A 14,911-nucleotide genomic window follows, 5' to 3' on the forward strand; every position below is an offset into this window, starting at 1 on the left:
GGCCACGAAGCAAGCCAGACAGTGCTCCCAATGTGTCCTTACCTGTCAAGGGCTGGCTGAGTTCCGCCTGCACTTTACCCTTCGCTGATCCTTCCAGAGGTAAACCTCTGTCCCCTTTGTAGAGTTTCGGTTTAAATGGAGAATCTTTCTCTTTACCTTTTGATCCTTTAGGCCGGCCTGCTTGCTTCTTCTTGGATTTGCCATCCCCCTTCACACCCAGTAGTGGATGGACTTCTGCAGGACAGACAGGCATGGAAAGGAATCCACATGACACCAGTCCCATCGCCCCAACCACAACTTTGTTGAGCAAAGAATGTTGCTTTGTGTCCCGGATCAATTAATAATTATAAAGAGAAAAGTCTGTCTTATTTGTGTAACTACAAAATAGTGGCCATTAAATGAGAGATAGTTGCTTGGTCAAAAGGCACACATGGCTTATATCAAGCTTGTGCAATCTGTGGCCCACAGGTTACCTGCGGCCCAGGACAGCTTTGAATGTGGCCCAACACAAATTCATAAATTTTCTTAAAACATTATAAGATTTTTTGCAAATTTTAAAATCTCATCAGCTATCATTACTGTTAGTATATTTTATATGTGGCCCAAGACAATTATTCTTCCAATGTGGCCCAGGGAAGTCAAAAGATTGGACACCCCTGGCTTACATGTTCATGCCAAGTCACGGTAACTCTAAATTGAACAAGTAGCTGAAAGATGCACTGATACTATCAAACCAAGCCAGAAGAAGGAACACACATACACGCACACACACATACACAGAGAGGCATGTGAGAGCAGAAAGAGAATGGGCTTTGGAATTAGAGAGACTAGAATGAGAATCCTGACTCCACCACTTCCTGTGAGACTTTAGGCAAGTTACAGAACCTCTTACACGTAACCTCAGCCTAAATTTTCTCCTTTAAAAAGCAGGTAAAACAACTTGCAGGGTTGATGTAAAAGTCAGCAATGGTATATATACCAAAGAGTGTCTGAAACAGAGTAGACACAGAAATCAGTAACATCAGGAAAATATGTAGTTGCAAAATGTGATCTGCAGTTAGCTAAAAGAGAAGAGGAAGGGCCGGGTGCGGTGGTTCACACCTGTAATCCCAGCACTTTGGGAGGCCGAGGCAGGTGGATCACTTGAGGTCCGGAGTTTGAGACCAGCCTGGCCAAAACGGCAAAACCCCATCTCTACTAAAAATACGAAAATTAGCCAGGCATGGTGGTGCATGCCTGTAGTCCCCGCTACTCAGAAGGCTGAGGCAGAAGAATTGATTGAACCTGGGAGGTGGAGGTTTCAGTGAACCAAGATCACACCACTCCACTGCAGCCTGGGCAACAGAGCAAGACCCTGTCTCAAAAAAAAAAAAGAAAAAAACATAGAAGAGGAAGGAGGATGCTCAATAGTAAATGCACACCCCCATCCACCCCTACCTAACCCAAGACATGATAATAAAGGATTCCCAGGTCAGACTGTAAAAGGTGGCAGGAAGGATGAAATGATTGTCCAAGTCTAACTAGTACTTTACATCTAATAAAACCACTCTATGGGGAAAAATTTGAAAGAAGAATGGTGTAATAAACTCTGAGCCAGCTGTCAGCAGAATTAAAGTGCAGCATCTTAGGCAAAGTACTGAAGGGCAGAATTTCTCCATTTTAAGAGAGAAGTGAACACAAATGCAATCATTATAAAGTTGTAAAGCACTATAAAATAGACTCATGGGAAAATTCCTCTAAGGTAAAATCGCTGAAACAGGAAATTACCAGATTGAGCTGGGGAGCAGAGAGCGGCATCTGTCAGGCCAGAGGGAGAAGATGCAGCTCTTACCATCATTTGGTACTCCTTGAAGTTCTATATTGGTTGTTTTGGGCTTCTTCTTAGGTGGCTGGGACCCATCTGCTGAGGACTGCCTCTTCTTCTCTGAACTAGCCCCTTCATCCATCAAGGAGGTTTGGACTGCATCCGGTGGGGGGCCGTAAGGATTTTCTTCTGGGTCTTCTACCTCAGGGGCAATGGGTAAATACAATAGAGCCTTTGAATCTTCCAGCTCTTCATCACTATTTGGAGCAGGATCAGACAAGGGATTGGAAAAAAGAGGAGATAGTTGCTTAAACCATGAGCCCTTCCTCTATCACCTATATTAAGCATAAGCAACAGGTATGGATCTAGAACTTTAAGAAAGCCAAGATGAATAAAAGAGAATCAGACAATGTAATTGATAAAATTGGTGATAAAGATAAACAGGATAAATAAATTATTGTGGTTCCTTAAAATTCTCTATCAGGGAGAAGTGAAGGGAAAATAGGACTAGAGAAGAAAGGCTACATTGGATTTCTTGTACACCAAACGAGTTATCTCTTTTAGCTAATAAGCAGATAGGACTGAAGGGATAGGCCGGGGAACTGTGGAGTACTCCCCCAGAGACCAGGAGCAGCAGTAGCCAAGGTGCCCAGCCTTCCGGGCCAGCTCACCTGCTACAGAAGGCAGCAATAGGGTCCACGCTGGTGACATCCACTTCCTCATCTTCTGCAGCATCAGCCCCTGACAAGACAGAAACACAGGAGATGTTTGAGAAGTGAAAAACTGCTTTTTATTTGCAGCTTCAAGGTTTTCATAAGCTGAAGTTCCAGAGAAAGGAGGAAAATCAAACAGTTCACTTCACTTAATCATTTAACAAATATGTGCTGAATTTCCACCCTATGCTAGGCACTGAAAATAGTGCAATGACCCAGAAATAGTTGGGAACAGCTCTTCAGTAAAAGGTTCAGAGTCTAACTGGGGAGACACATAGTTTCCATTTAATACAGTGATGGTATGTGTAATGTGCTCAGGATATGGGAAGGAGGAACAATTGATGTGGAAATCTGGGAAGGTCTGACAGAAGGTTACCCTAGAATCTAGAACATTCTGCTTCCCTGGAGGTCCTCCTAAAACACATCATGCAAGTTATCTAATATCACAAAAGTGAGGACCAGCACTTTCAAACTAGAGAACCAACCTCATTCCCAATCCCCTGATTCCTGGCACCATCAAGTGTCTCAGGAGTCAATAATCTGTGGCATTAATTACTCACTGGCAGTGCCAACTGAGCATCCTAAGCATTCACCCGCACAAACCTTACTATGTTATAAAGCCCTGTGTTAGATAAAACGTCAAATCTTTATTCTTAAGGAGCTCCTATCTAGAAATTCAGCATAGATAAAATCAGTCATAATCATAATGGAAATTAACATCTTAGTGCTTATTATGGCCTAGGCATATATACTAAGTGCTTTACATAAATTATTTCACTTACTCCCCACAACCCTAAAAAGCAGGTACTATTATTATCCCTATTTTACAGATGAGGAAATTCAGTTTAAGTAGTATTTTGCCCAAGGCAGTCTGACTTCAGAGCTCAGGCTCTTGACCCTTCTCTTACTGACAAAGGAGTGATGTTGTTGGAAGTCAGGGACCCTGAACGGAGGGACTGGCTGAAGCCGAGGCAGAAGAACATAAATTGTGAAGATTTCATGGACATTTATTAGTTCCCCAAATTAATACTTTTATAATTTCTTACACCTGTCTTTACTGTAATCTCTGAACATAAATTGTGAAGATTTCATGGACACTTATCACTTCCCCAATGAGTATCTTTGTGATTTCCTATGACTGTCTTTACTTTAATCTCTTAATCCCATCATCTTTGTAAACTGAGGAGGATGAATGTCGTCGCCTCAGGACCCCGTGATTGTATCAACTGCACAAATTGTTTGTAGAGCATGTGTGTTTGAACAATATGAAATCTGGGGCATCTTAAAAAAAAAAACAGGATAACAGCAATGTTCAGGTAACAAGAGAGGTAACTTTGAACTGGCCGCCGGTGGGCCGGACGGAACAGAGCTGTATTTCTCCTCTTTCATGAGCAAATAGGAGAAGTATCGCTAAATTCTTTTTCTCAGCAATGAACATCCCTGAGAAAGAGAATGCACCCTGAAGGTAGGCCTATAGACGGCCCCTTTTAAGGCGTCCAGTCCACGTCTTTTATGGTCGAAGCCAAAGGGATGAAATAAGCCCCGGTCTCCTATAGCGCTCCCAGGCTTATTAGGATGAGAAAAATTCCCACCTAACAAATTGTGGTCAGACAGGTTATCTGCTCTCAAACCCTGTTTCCTGAGATGTTATCAATGACGATGCGTAGGGGAAACTTCATTAGCAATTTTAATTTCACCTCAATTTCACCTCATCTGGTGGTCCTGTGATCTCACCCTGCCTCCGTTTGCTTTGTGATATTTTATTACCTTGTGAAGTATGTGATCTCTGTGACCCACACCCTATTCGTGCACTACCTCCCCTTTTGAAAACTGCTAATAAAAACTTGCTGGTTTTACGGCTCGGGGAACATCACGGATTCTGCCGACATGTGATGTCTCCCCCGGACAACCAGCTTTAAATTTCTCTCTCTTTGTGCTCTTTCCCTTTATTTCTCAACCCAGCCGAGACACTTAGGAAATAGAAAAGAATCCACATTAAACATCGGGAGCGGGTTCTCCCGATAGTGACAGAATACACGGGAAAAGCTGAGCACTCTTAGCATGGTGAGTTCTTTGCTAGGTCCTGCATGTATGTCCTCAGTCATCTGCAATTAATCAGGAAATACACAATGATATGTTAAAAGAGCTGCTTGAGCCCTGGGAATATCCATATAAGCCCTTAGTTAACACCTTATAAATTAGGGCTCTCCAAATACCATGGAGATTGTGTAAGCTTAAAGAAAAAAGAAGGCCAGGTTCATAGGCCAGGCACAGTGGCTCATGTCTGTAATGCCAGCAGACATTACCGGCCAAGGCGGGTGGATCACCTGAGGTCAGGAGTTCCAGACCAGCCTGGTCAACATGGTGAAACTCCGTCTCTACTAAAAATACAAAAAATTCACTGGGCATGGTGGCAAGCACCTGTAATCCCAGCTACTCGGGAGGATGAGGCAGGAGAATTGCTTGAACCCAGAAGGCAGAGGTTGCAGTCAGCCAAGATCACACCACTGCATCCAGCCTGGGCGACAAGAGTGAAACTGTCTCAAAAAAAAAAAAAAGTGGGGTGGAAAGGGGACATTTTAGATGAAGTGCTGAAATAAATTTACAACACAAATGAAGAATATTAAGTAAAGCAATCATTTTCCCTTTAGGAAATCCTGTCTGCAATTGAGAAATATTACCTGTCTGCTCAGGCTCACTCTTATCTTCATCTTCAATATCAAACTCTGATTCCCTTTCTTCATATTCTACATTTTCATCCAATTCTTTGAAGTCTGGTGCAAATGCACTCCAGTTTTCCTATACGACAAAATATACTACTTAACTATACGTGAAAGCAATAATCTGTAATCTACACATTAATGATAAAATCAAAGATCTGAGCATGAAAGGAATTCACAATTCTTAGATTAAATTTGGCAGATAAGAAAAAGATGGGTATCTGTAAGTTTTACTAGCTTAGGTATTTTCTATCTTAAACGTTCTAAGTTTTTAACTGTAGCTCTTTTGAGTCACTGCCTTCTTTGCTCATTTTAGGAATTTTGAGATAAAATGTTAAATTTTCTTGTAAGTACACTGATTACAAATGTAATTTAAAGGTGATCAAAGTAAAATTAAGATATAAAACAGAAACTGAGCTGAAAGTAAGAAAAGCAAAAGAAAAATGTATCTCAAATAAATAATAGAAAAATGCAACAGAAAGTTCACTAGAGCTTCTCCCTAAAAAGAGCCAGAAAACCAACTTGGGACCAAGACCTTCCCACCAAAATAAAGTGCAACTAGATGCACTGAACCTATGTAATTTAGGTTGTGAGAATCATACGCAAAAGAAAATAAATAAGGTAATTTTTAGCTTCCCATGTATAAAGTTCTTTGATAAAAAGAAGGGGTATCTAGTTTCAAAGCAAGTAAAATAGAATACTTACTACTTGATTCTGTGCCCAGATAGATACCACTCCACTGGAGATGGATGCTATGATGGGTCGAACAGGATGCCACTAAGTTTTAGTGAAGGAAAGAAAAATAGGTTGTTAAGAACAGATTCCAGATTTTTTGGATTATGTGACTAACAAGAGCAATGTCCTAATGTACTCACAGCTACATCCAAGAGGAGTTCTCCTCTCGTCCCATGGAGAATCTTCACCAGGTTGCCAATGCTCTTCTCCCAGATGTACAGGGCGTGCTGCCGCGCAGAACCTGCCACGATGTATTCCCCATCTCCAGAGAAACAACATTTCTTCCACGGGGTCCTAAAGGACAAGGAAAGTACCAAGGAGAGCTGGAACTCAAGCCCAGGTCATGAATGATCACATATTCTTCTAGGCTGTGATACATACCTATTCACCAAATCCTGCAATTTCTGCATAGGTTCAGGCTCTCCATCTCTTCCACATGTTAAGATTTCTCTGCCATCATAAACTCTGATTATTCGATCTGCTGTGTTAATTAAAAAGCAACTACAGGAAGGATAAAAATATCAACACCAGAGGTCAGAAATCTGTTCCTTAGTACTACAAGACGACTAATAAACTGGGGAAGAACTGAGGAAAAATCTAATAGACTAGAATATTTATATATCTACTTGTCATCTCCCTAACCAAAATGTAATTTGAAGTGGGGGTATGTTTTATACTTCTTGTGTATCCCTAAACCCAAAATATACAAACTGTCAGTATTAACTAAGTTCCAAGACCTCTCTACTGAAACCAGCTTACTAAATTCACAAGTTTACAGTGAAATGGATATAAATACTTCATTTCTCTGGTCTGTTTTACATACAATATATTCTTCTAAATGAGGTAATATGTCATTTTGTCATTTTTACTGTAATGACATTGAAAATCTTAAAAATCTGTATAAAATATTAGTTATTTCATCACCTTCTTACAGACTTCACTGACTGTAACCTTTTCTTAATTCAAGAGAATTCTGAACATTAATATCCTCTAAGTCAGCTATCTCCAACGTTTTTGGCACCAGACTGGTTTTGTGGAAGACAATTTTTCCACGGACCAGGATGGCATGAGGGCTATGGTTTCAGGATGAAACTGTTCCACCTCAGATCATCAGGCATTAGATTCGCATAAGGAGCATACAACCTAGATCCCTCACATGTGCAGTTCAAAATAGGGTCCGTGCTCCTGTGAGAATCTAATGCTGCTGCTGATCTGACAGGAGGCAGAGGTCAGGTGGTAATGTTCACCTCCAGCTGTGCGGCATAGTTCCTAATAGGCCAATACTGGTCCGTGGCCCAGGGGTTGGGGACCCCTGCTCTAAGTCATGTATGGGTGTTCCTAAACAAAATAGGAGGACTATTACCTCTTACTGACAACCTATTTCCTATTTCTGTTGATATATTCTATGACTTCTAACTAGGTAACCAACCTTACCAGAATAACATCCAAAATTAAAAGGGTAAATAGGCTGTATTCAGTTACAATGTGAATTTGATGACATCAGTTCTGATGATAATAACAGTTATTATATACCCAGTGCTTAGTATATGCCAGGCATTTTGGTTCTAAGCACTGACCACTTACTTATTTTTCTGTAAAGTAACCACCTGATAACCTCCAGATAAAGAAGATGTAACTACTGCAGGAAATGTTATGAACTCAAAAACCAGATATTGTAAGTTTCTAAAAACCTTAAGTACTTTTATAAAAAAGCTTAATATACATGAAAACTGCAAATTTCCATGTATTTTTGCAATCTACTCACTCTTAAAACTGTCCCTAAAAAGGTAAGATTTCACTCACCTCCCCTTCCGGGCAAACTCAATTGACTTAATGGCCGTGGTATTGCTTGTTCCAGTTGTTACTCTGAAGGAAGCAACAAGATCCTGAGAATCTGTTTTTAGGACCAAAATCTAAAGTTTAAAGGAGGGGGGAGAAAAGTAAGTGTTCCGATAACTAACAGTAATTACATTTGGCTTGTTTCTAATACTGCATAAAGACTGGGTAAAAATGCAAATATCTCTATTCCATATATTTAACCTGATTAGCTGGTATTGCTGTTTTGCCTTCTTAAATAAGACAAGGTCTTAATCTATTTTTTGTTTTTCTTTTTTTTTTTTGAGACGGAGTTTCACTCTTGTTACCCAGGCTAGAGTGCAATGGTGCAATCTGAGCTCACCGCAACCTCTGCCTCCTGGGTTCAAGAGATTCTCCTGCCTCAGCCTCCTGAGTAGCTGGGATTACAGGCATGCGCCACTACGCCTGGCTAATTTTGTATTTTTAGTAGAGGCGGGGTTTATCCATGTTGGTCAGGCTGGTCTCAAACTCCCAACCTCAGGTGATCCGCCCACCTCAGCCTCCCAAAGTGCTGGGATTACAGGCATGAGCCACCACGCCTGGCCAGTTTATTCTTAAAATATTATGTTTAGCATTATTCACAACAGCCAAAATATAGTACAACCCAACTATCCACTGACAGATAAGCCATATAAACAAAAGTGGTATATACATAAAATGGAGTATTATTGAGCCTCGAAAAGGAGGAAAATTCTGACACATGCTACAACATGGATGAAACTTGAGGACATTAAACTAAGTGAAATAAGCCAGTCACAAAAGGGCAAATACGATATGAGGTACTTGGAGTAGTCAAATTCTTAAAAAGAGAAGGTCAAAGGGTGTTTCTAGGGGCTGGCAGAGAGCAGGGAATGGGAAATTATGATTCAACAGGTACAGAATTCCAGTTTTACAAGATGAAAAGATTTCTAAAGATGGATGGTGATCACTGCACAACAGAGTGAATGTACATTAATACCACTGAACTGTACAGTTAAATATGGCTGAAATGGTAACATTTACACTGTGTGTATTTTATCACAATTTCTTAAAAATTGCCTTTCTAGGCCAGGAGCGGTGGCTCACACCTATAATCCCAGCACTTTAGGAGGCCAAGGCAAGCTGATCACCTGAGGTCGGGAGTTTAAGACCAGCCTGATCAACATGGAGAAATCCCATCTCTACTAAAAATACAAAATTAGCCAGGCATGGTGGTGAATGCCTGTAATCCCAGCTACTTGGGAGTCTGAGGCAGAGAATCGCTTCAGGCCAGGAGGCAGAGGTTGCGGTGAGCCGAGATCATGCCATTGCACTCCAGCCTGGGCAACAAGAGCGAAACTCCGTCTTAAAAAAAAAAAATGCCTTTCTAAGGCCGGGTGCAGTGGCTCACACCTGTAATCAAAGCACTTTGGGAGGCTGAGATGGACAGATCACTTAAAGTCAGGAGTAATCCCAGCTACTCAAGAGGCTGAGGCAGGAGAATCGCTTGAACCCAGGAGGTGGAGGTTGCAGTGAGCCGAGATCATGCACTGCACTCCAGCCTGGGCAACAGAGTAAGCCTCCATCTCAGAAAGAAAAAAAAAAAAAAAGCAAAAATTGCCTGTCTAAAATAGCCATGAAATTATACTAGCCCATGTGCCCCAGTCAAAAAATAAAAATAAAAATAAATCAAGATGCCCAGTGGAACTACTCTAAGCATGAAAAGAACCTTTAAAGGTCACCTGACCTGACTTCTTATTCCACAGAAGAAACACTTTCTGCAATGTATTCCAGAGAAAAGGGCCTACACATTCCAAAAGGCAAGGTCAGAAGTTTAACAAGAAGGAAAAAGAAGAGTAAGTCTCAGTACTGTAAGTTAAGTTGGCCTGAATTATACAATCTTTTATAAAACCAGATATTAAGACATTTTGATCAGCAGTGTTCCAGTTGATAACATGACACTGAAATTTTATAATTTCATAATGGCCCTTCATTACTAGCATCCAGTAAAGGTCCTTCCATGCTTTTCTAGGTCAAATAATCTCTATCACTCTAAATCCAAAGATCAAAAATTATTGTTAAGCGATGGAGGAAAATTAGACTACATTTGCTGCAGGAAGGAACTGTGCTTAGTCCAAGAATAAAAAAATTTTCAAAGGAAACAAAACAAGTAAACATTAAATGAGCCAGTGTACAAGATGCCTGATTTGCCGGCTTTTAGGCTTACCTTGCCTTTTGCGTTTCCTGTATAAATATATTCCCCTCGCCTATCAAAAGATGCCACAACGTTCAAATCAGAGTCATCATCCACCGGCAGAACAACATGTTTGGAATCTGAAAGGGTCAACATGACAGGAGCAGATTTCATGGGACACACGAGAACCTTGTTCCTGTTTAAAAATACGAACAGTACGTTGGCTGTTGCTTTGGTATCAGCAAGCTGATTCCCTGTCCTTTTCCCTGATCCCTGTCCATACCCTCATCAACTTGCCCAGCCCAAGCAAATTTGAAACAGTGAAAAAGCATAAAATCCACAGATCAAATAACAGGGAAAATTCGGAGTAAAATTAGTCTTGATGAAATAACACATAATCATTTAAAAAAAAAATAAGAGACCGGTGCAGTGGCTCACACCTGTAATCCCAGCACTTTGGGAGGCTGAGGCGGGCAGATCACTTGAGGTCAGGAGTTTGAGACCAGCCTGGCCAACACGGTGAAACTGCATCACTACTAAAAATACAAAAACTTACCCAGATGTGGTGCCTATGCCTGTAATCCCAGCTACTCGGGAGGCTGAGGCAGGAGAATCGCTTGAAAACAGGAGGAGGAGGGTGCAGTAAGCCGGGACTGCGCCATTGCACTCCAGCCGGGGCATCGCAGCAAGACTCCGTCGCAAAAAAATAAAAATTAAAATTTTTTTTTAAAAAAATTTAAATTTAAAAAAAAAGTATTCAGGGCCAGGTGCAGTGGCTCACGCCTGTAATCCCAGTACTTTGGGAGGCCAAGGCAGGCAGATCACGAGGTCAGGAGTTAGAGACCAACGTGGCCAACATGGGGAAACTCCATCTCTACTAAAAATACAAAAATTAGCTGGGCATGGTGGCACGCGCCTGCAGCCCCAGCTACCCGAGAGGCTGAGGCAGGAGAATCTTGAACCCGGGAGGCAGAGGTTGCAGTGAGCCAGATCACGCCACTGCACTCCAGCCTGGGTGACAGAGCAGGACCTTGTCTCAAAAAAAAAAAAAAAAAGAGAGAAAGAAAGAAATGTATTCAGTAGAGCCAACCTAGACAGAAAGATTATTTTATGTAGAAGTTTTGAAGAGATGCGTATTTGCCTTCTAAAACCATAAACTAAAATTATCATGAGCCCATTCCATATAATCCATATAGAATTAGACCCCACCCCCGGAGAGAAATCGCTTAGACATACTGATCTCGCGGATGATACTGGACTTTTAAGATGGGTGAAGGGAATCGAAACCTCTGGTCACAGTCGCCTGAAAGAACATCCCACTGTGATACTATGTTATCAGTGGAAGCACTCACGAGCTTATGACCGTCTCGGCTCCAGCTGAGGAAAAACAGGGGCAATTTAGCACATATTCTAGGTATACCGTACCGCTCTCAGGAATAAACTGTGTAAGTCACATACACTGCTGCAATTGCACAGGTCAACAATGTTTCTGGTTTTGTTCTGCTTATACTCAAATCCACAAGCTTTTGCAACTAGGCAATAAATAAGAATGTTTTCATGACATTTTATTATCTAGTAATGAAAGCTCATAATATTTCAAGATAAAACTATAAAGTGACTCAGTGATATAAGAGAAAAACATCTTAGAAGAGTCTAAAAATCAGCTGGCCTTTAAGGTTGATATATTTGAACTTTCTGAAGTTATCTCAGAAGTTGCACCATCATGGTATAAACAAAACAAAAAAAAGGTAAGTATCTGTTATTTAAAATAATTTTAAAAGAAACTGAGAAAGAATTAATTCCTTCTGCTAAGTACAGATAAACACACTGGACATCATATATAAAACACAAAAAAGGTTCTGAAGACAAAGGACAGACAAGCCAGAGACTGCAGACTCTTAAGGATGACACAACAGTGAAATCCCGGAATTTTCTTTCTGCCTTATGTTCTCCGTTCCGGGTGAAGGAGAAGTCAACAACCTGGTAATGCTAGTGGACACACACAAAAATCCCCAAGAAGAGCCTGCTTTCCCCAGCTAAGGGACCAGAAAAGGACAGCCTGGCAAGACAGAAAACTTCAAGACAATAACCAATCTACTCCAGCCAAACATCACAGAAAAGAACTGCAAATCCCCCTTTTAGCCAGGTTCAAGCAGATAGCCTAGACTTCACCTTTATCCAGCTATAACAAGGCACCCTCCCCACCTCACTGGGATGGTGTCCAAGAAGGCTCAGGAGGGAATCAGATTTGCATTACCACCAGCAGTAATGAGGTTGCACCACCATGGTGTCAGAGGACACACAGAGAGAAGGAACAAGGAACTCCTATCCTTCCCAGACAGGATGTCATCAGCAGAGACCTAGTAGAGAGCCTAAACTTTCAATCCCCCCCAGCAGTAACAAGGCCAAGTAAGAAGAAACCTGGACTTTCACCCGCCTCTGGCAGTAACAAGATGGCACACTCCATTCCCCCGTGCAGTATCAGAGGAGGCCTGCTAAACTAGAAGATTTAAGTAAGATCTATAGACCAGGCACAATGGCTCACACCTGTAATCCCAGCACTTTGGGAGACCGAGGCAGGCAAATCACTTGAGGCCAAAAGTTTGAGACCAGCGTGGCCATATGGTGAAACCCCGTTGTCTACTAAAAATACACAAAATTAGCAAGGCATGGTGGTATGCGCCTGTAGTCCCAGATACTCAGGAGGCTGAGGCATGAGAATTGCTTTAACCTGGGAGGCGGAGGTTACAGTGAGCCAAGATGGCACCACTGAGCTCCAGCCTGGGCAACACAGTGAGACTGTCTCAAGAAAAAATAAAAAATAATTAAGATCTACAGTCTCATAATACCCAAAATGCCCAGGTTTCAAATGAAAATCACTTGTCAACTCAAGAACAAAGAAAATCTCAACTTGAGTAAGAAAAGACAATCAATAGACACTAATACAGAAATGACATAAATGTTAGAATTATCTGACAAGGATTATAATGTAGCCATCATAAAAATGCTTCAACAAACTATTATGAACATGCCTGAAACAGATGGGGAAAAAACCCCAGAAAATCTTAGCAAAGAAATAGAAGATACAGAGAAGAACCAAATGGGAATCTTAGAACTGAAAAATATAGTAACAGAAATAAACTCAATAGATGAATTCGGCAGCCAATGGAGGAAAAAAAGGGAAAGAATCAGCAAACTGGAAGATGGAATAAAAACTACCCAATCTCAATAGCGAGAAAATAGACATATATATGAGATGTGTCTGTGTGTGTATATATGTGTATACATATATATGTGTGTGTGTGTATATATATACACACATACACAGAGCCTCAGAACTATAACAAAAGATCTAATACTCATGTCATCAGAATCCTGGAAGGAAAGAATACAGACGTGGATGTTAAGGTATTTTGAAGATATAATGGCTGAAATTTTCCTAAATCTGGCAAGAGATATAAAACCTACAGATTCAAGAACATCTACTAGGATGAGCCCAAAGAAATCCACTCCAAGAAACACAGACAACTTCTGAAAACTAAAGACAACGAAAAACTCTTGAAAGCTGCAAGAGAAAAATGATGCCTTATCTACAGAGGAACAACAATGTGAATGAAAAGGGATTTCTCATCAGAAACCATGGAAGCCAGAAGGAAGTGGCACATTTTTCAAGCGCTAAAGAAAAGAACTGTCATCCCAGGAATAAACAGGCAAACTGAGACATTTGTTGCTAGCAGACATACTCTAAAGTTGGCTACATAATGTTCAGAAAAGATTAAAGGAAGGGTTTAGAACATCAGGAAGGAAGAATGAACAATGAAGAGTATAAATACATGGGTAGATAAAATTACTTTTTCTCAGCCAGGTGTGGTGGCTCACGCCTATAATCCCAGCACTTTGGGAGACCAAGGCAGGCAGATCACCTAAGGTCAGGAGTTCGAGACCAACCTGGCCAACATGGTGAAAACTAATCTCTACTAAAAATACAAAAATTAGCCAGGCATGGTAGCACATGCCTGTAATCCCAGCTACTTGGGAGCCTGAGGCTGTAGAATTGCTTGAAACCAGGAGGCAGAGGTTGCAGTGAGCTGAGATCGGCGCCATTGCACTCCAGCCTGGGTAACAAGAACGAAACTCTGTCTCCGGAAAAAAAAAAAAAAAAAAAAAGGCGGGTGCAGTGGTTCACGCCTGTAATCCCAGCCCTTTGGGAGGCCAAGGTGGGTGGATCACGAGGTCAAGAGATCGAGACCATCCTGGCCAACAAGGTGAAACTCCATCTCTACTAAAATTACAAAAATTAGCTGGGCGTAGTAGTGTACGCCTGTAGTCCCAGCTACTCAGGAGGCTGAGGTCGGAGAATCACTTGAACCTGGGAGGCGGAGGTTGCAGTGAGCCGAGATCGCGGCATTGCACTCCAGCCTGGGCGACAAAGCAAGAATCCGTCTCAAAAAAAAAAAAATTACTTTTTCTCTTCTTGAGTTTTGATGTTTAAAACACATATTTTAACACTGTCTTATGTGGGTCTCAATGTATGTAAAGCAAATATTTAAGACAATTATATACAAGAAAGGACAAGGGGACAACAGGAAGGTAAGGTTTCTACACTTCACTTGAACTGGTAAAATGTTCACCAATACAACTTATCACCAGTAGACTGTGGTAAGTTATAAATGTATGATGTAAAACCTAGTAACCACTAAAGCTACACAAGGGTATACACTCAAAAACACTACAGATAAAGCAAAATGGAATTCTAAAAACTTGTCCAAGTAGCCCATAGGAAGGCAGGAAACAAAAACAAAAAACAAATGGAACAAGTAAAAAAGTAACCCAAAACCTATACTTTACCCAGGTTTTGAAATCAAGAGGAGATGCTATTGAGAAACTCAGCAGGCAATATAATCTTCATGATTAAGAACATGGCTCAAAA

General features: G+C 41.1%; 1 protein-coding gene across 4 annotated transcripts in view; it reads right to left on the minus strand.

The window, feature by feature from the left end:
- RBBP5 (RB binding protein 5, histone lysine methyltransferase complex subunit) overlaps window positions 1–14,911 on the minus strand; it is a 36,649-nt gene that overhangs the window by 8,590 nt on the left and 13,148 nt on the right. For 2 of the 4 annotated variants that reach the window (XM_023186893.2, XM_023186892.2), the window contains exons 4-13: window positions 11,218–11,358; window positions 10,015–10,177; window positions 7,776–7,885; window positions 6,354–6,473; window positions 6,113–6,266; window positions 5,943–6,014; window positions 5,199–5,316; window positions 2,476–2,545; window positions 1,832–2,061; window positions 157–234 (exon numbers count right to left, since the gene is read on the minus strand). In XM_023186893.2, coding sequence (XP_023042661.1) covers window positions 157–234; window positions 1,832–2,061; window positions 2,476–2,545; window positions 5,199–5,316; window positions 5,943–6,014; window positions 6,113–6,266; window positions 6,354–6,473; window positions 7,776–7,885; window positions 10,015–10,177; window positions 11,218–11,358 — 1,256 coding nt within the window. Of the gene's footprint in view, window positions 1–42; window positions 235–1,831; window positions 2,062–2,475; window positions 2,546–5,198; window positions 5,317–5,942; window positions 6,015–6,112; window positions 6,267–6,353; window positions 6,474–7,775; window positions 7,886–10,014; window positions 10,178–11,217; window positions 11,359–14,911 lie in introns of all 4 variants that reach the window. The other 2 variants (XM_023186891.2, XM_023186890.2) reach the window with 1 other exon arrangement.

Source organism: Piliocolobus tephrosceles, chromosome 1 (assembly GCF_002776525.5).
Source record: "Piliocolobus tephrosceles isolate RC106 chromosome 1, ASM277652v3, whole genome shotgun sequence".
NCBI classification, from domain to species: domain Eukaryota; kingdom Metazoa; phylum Chordata; class Mammalia; order Primates; family Cercopithecidae; genus Piliocolobus; species Piliocolobus tephrosceles.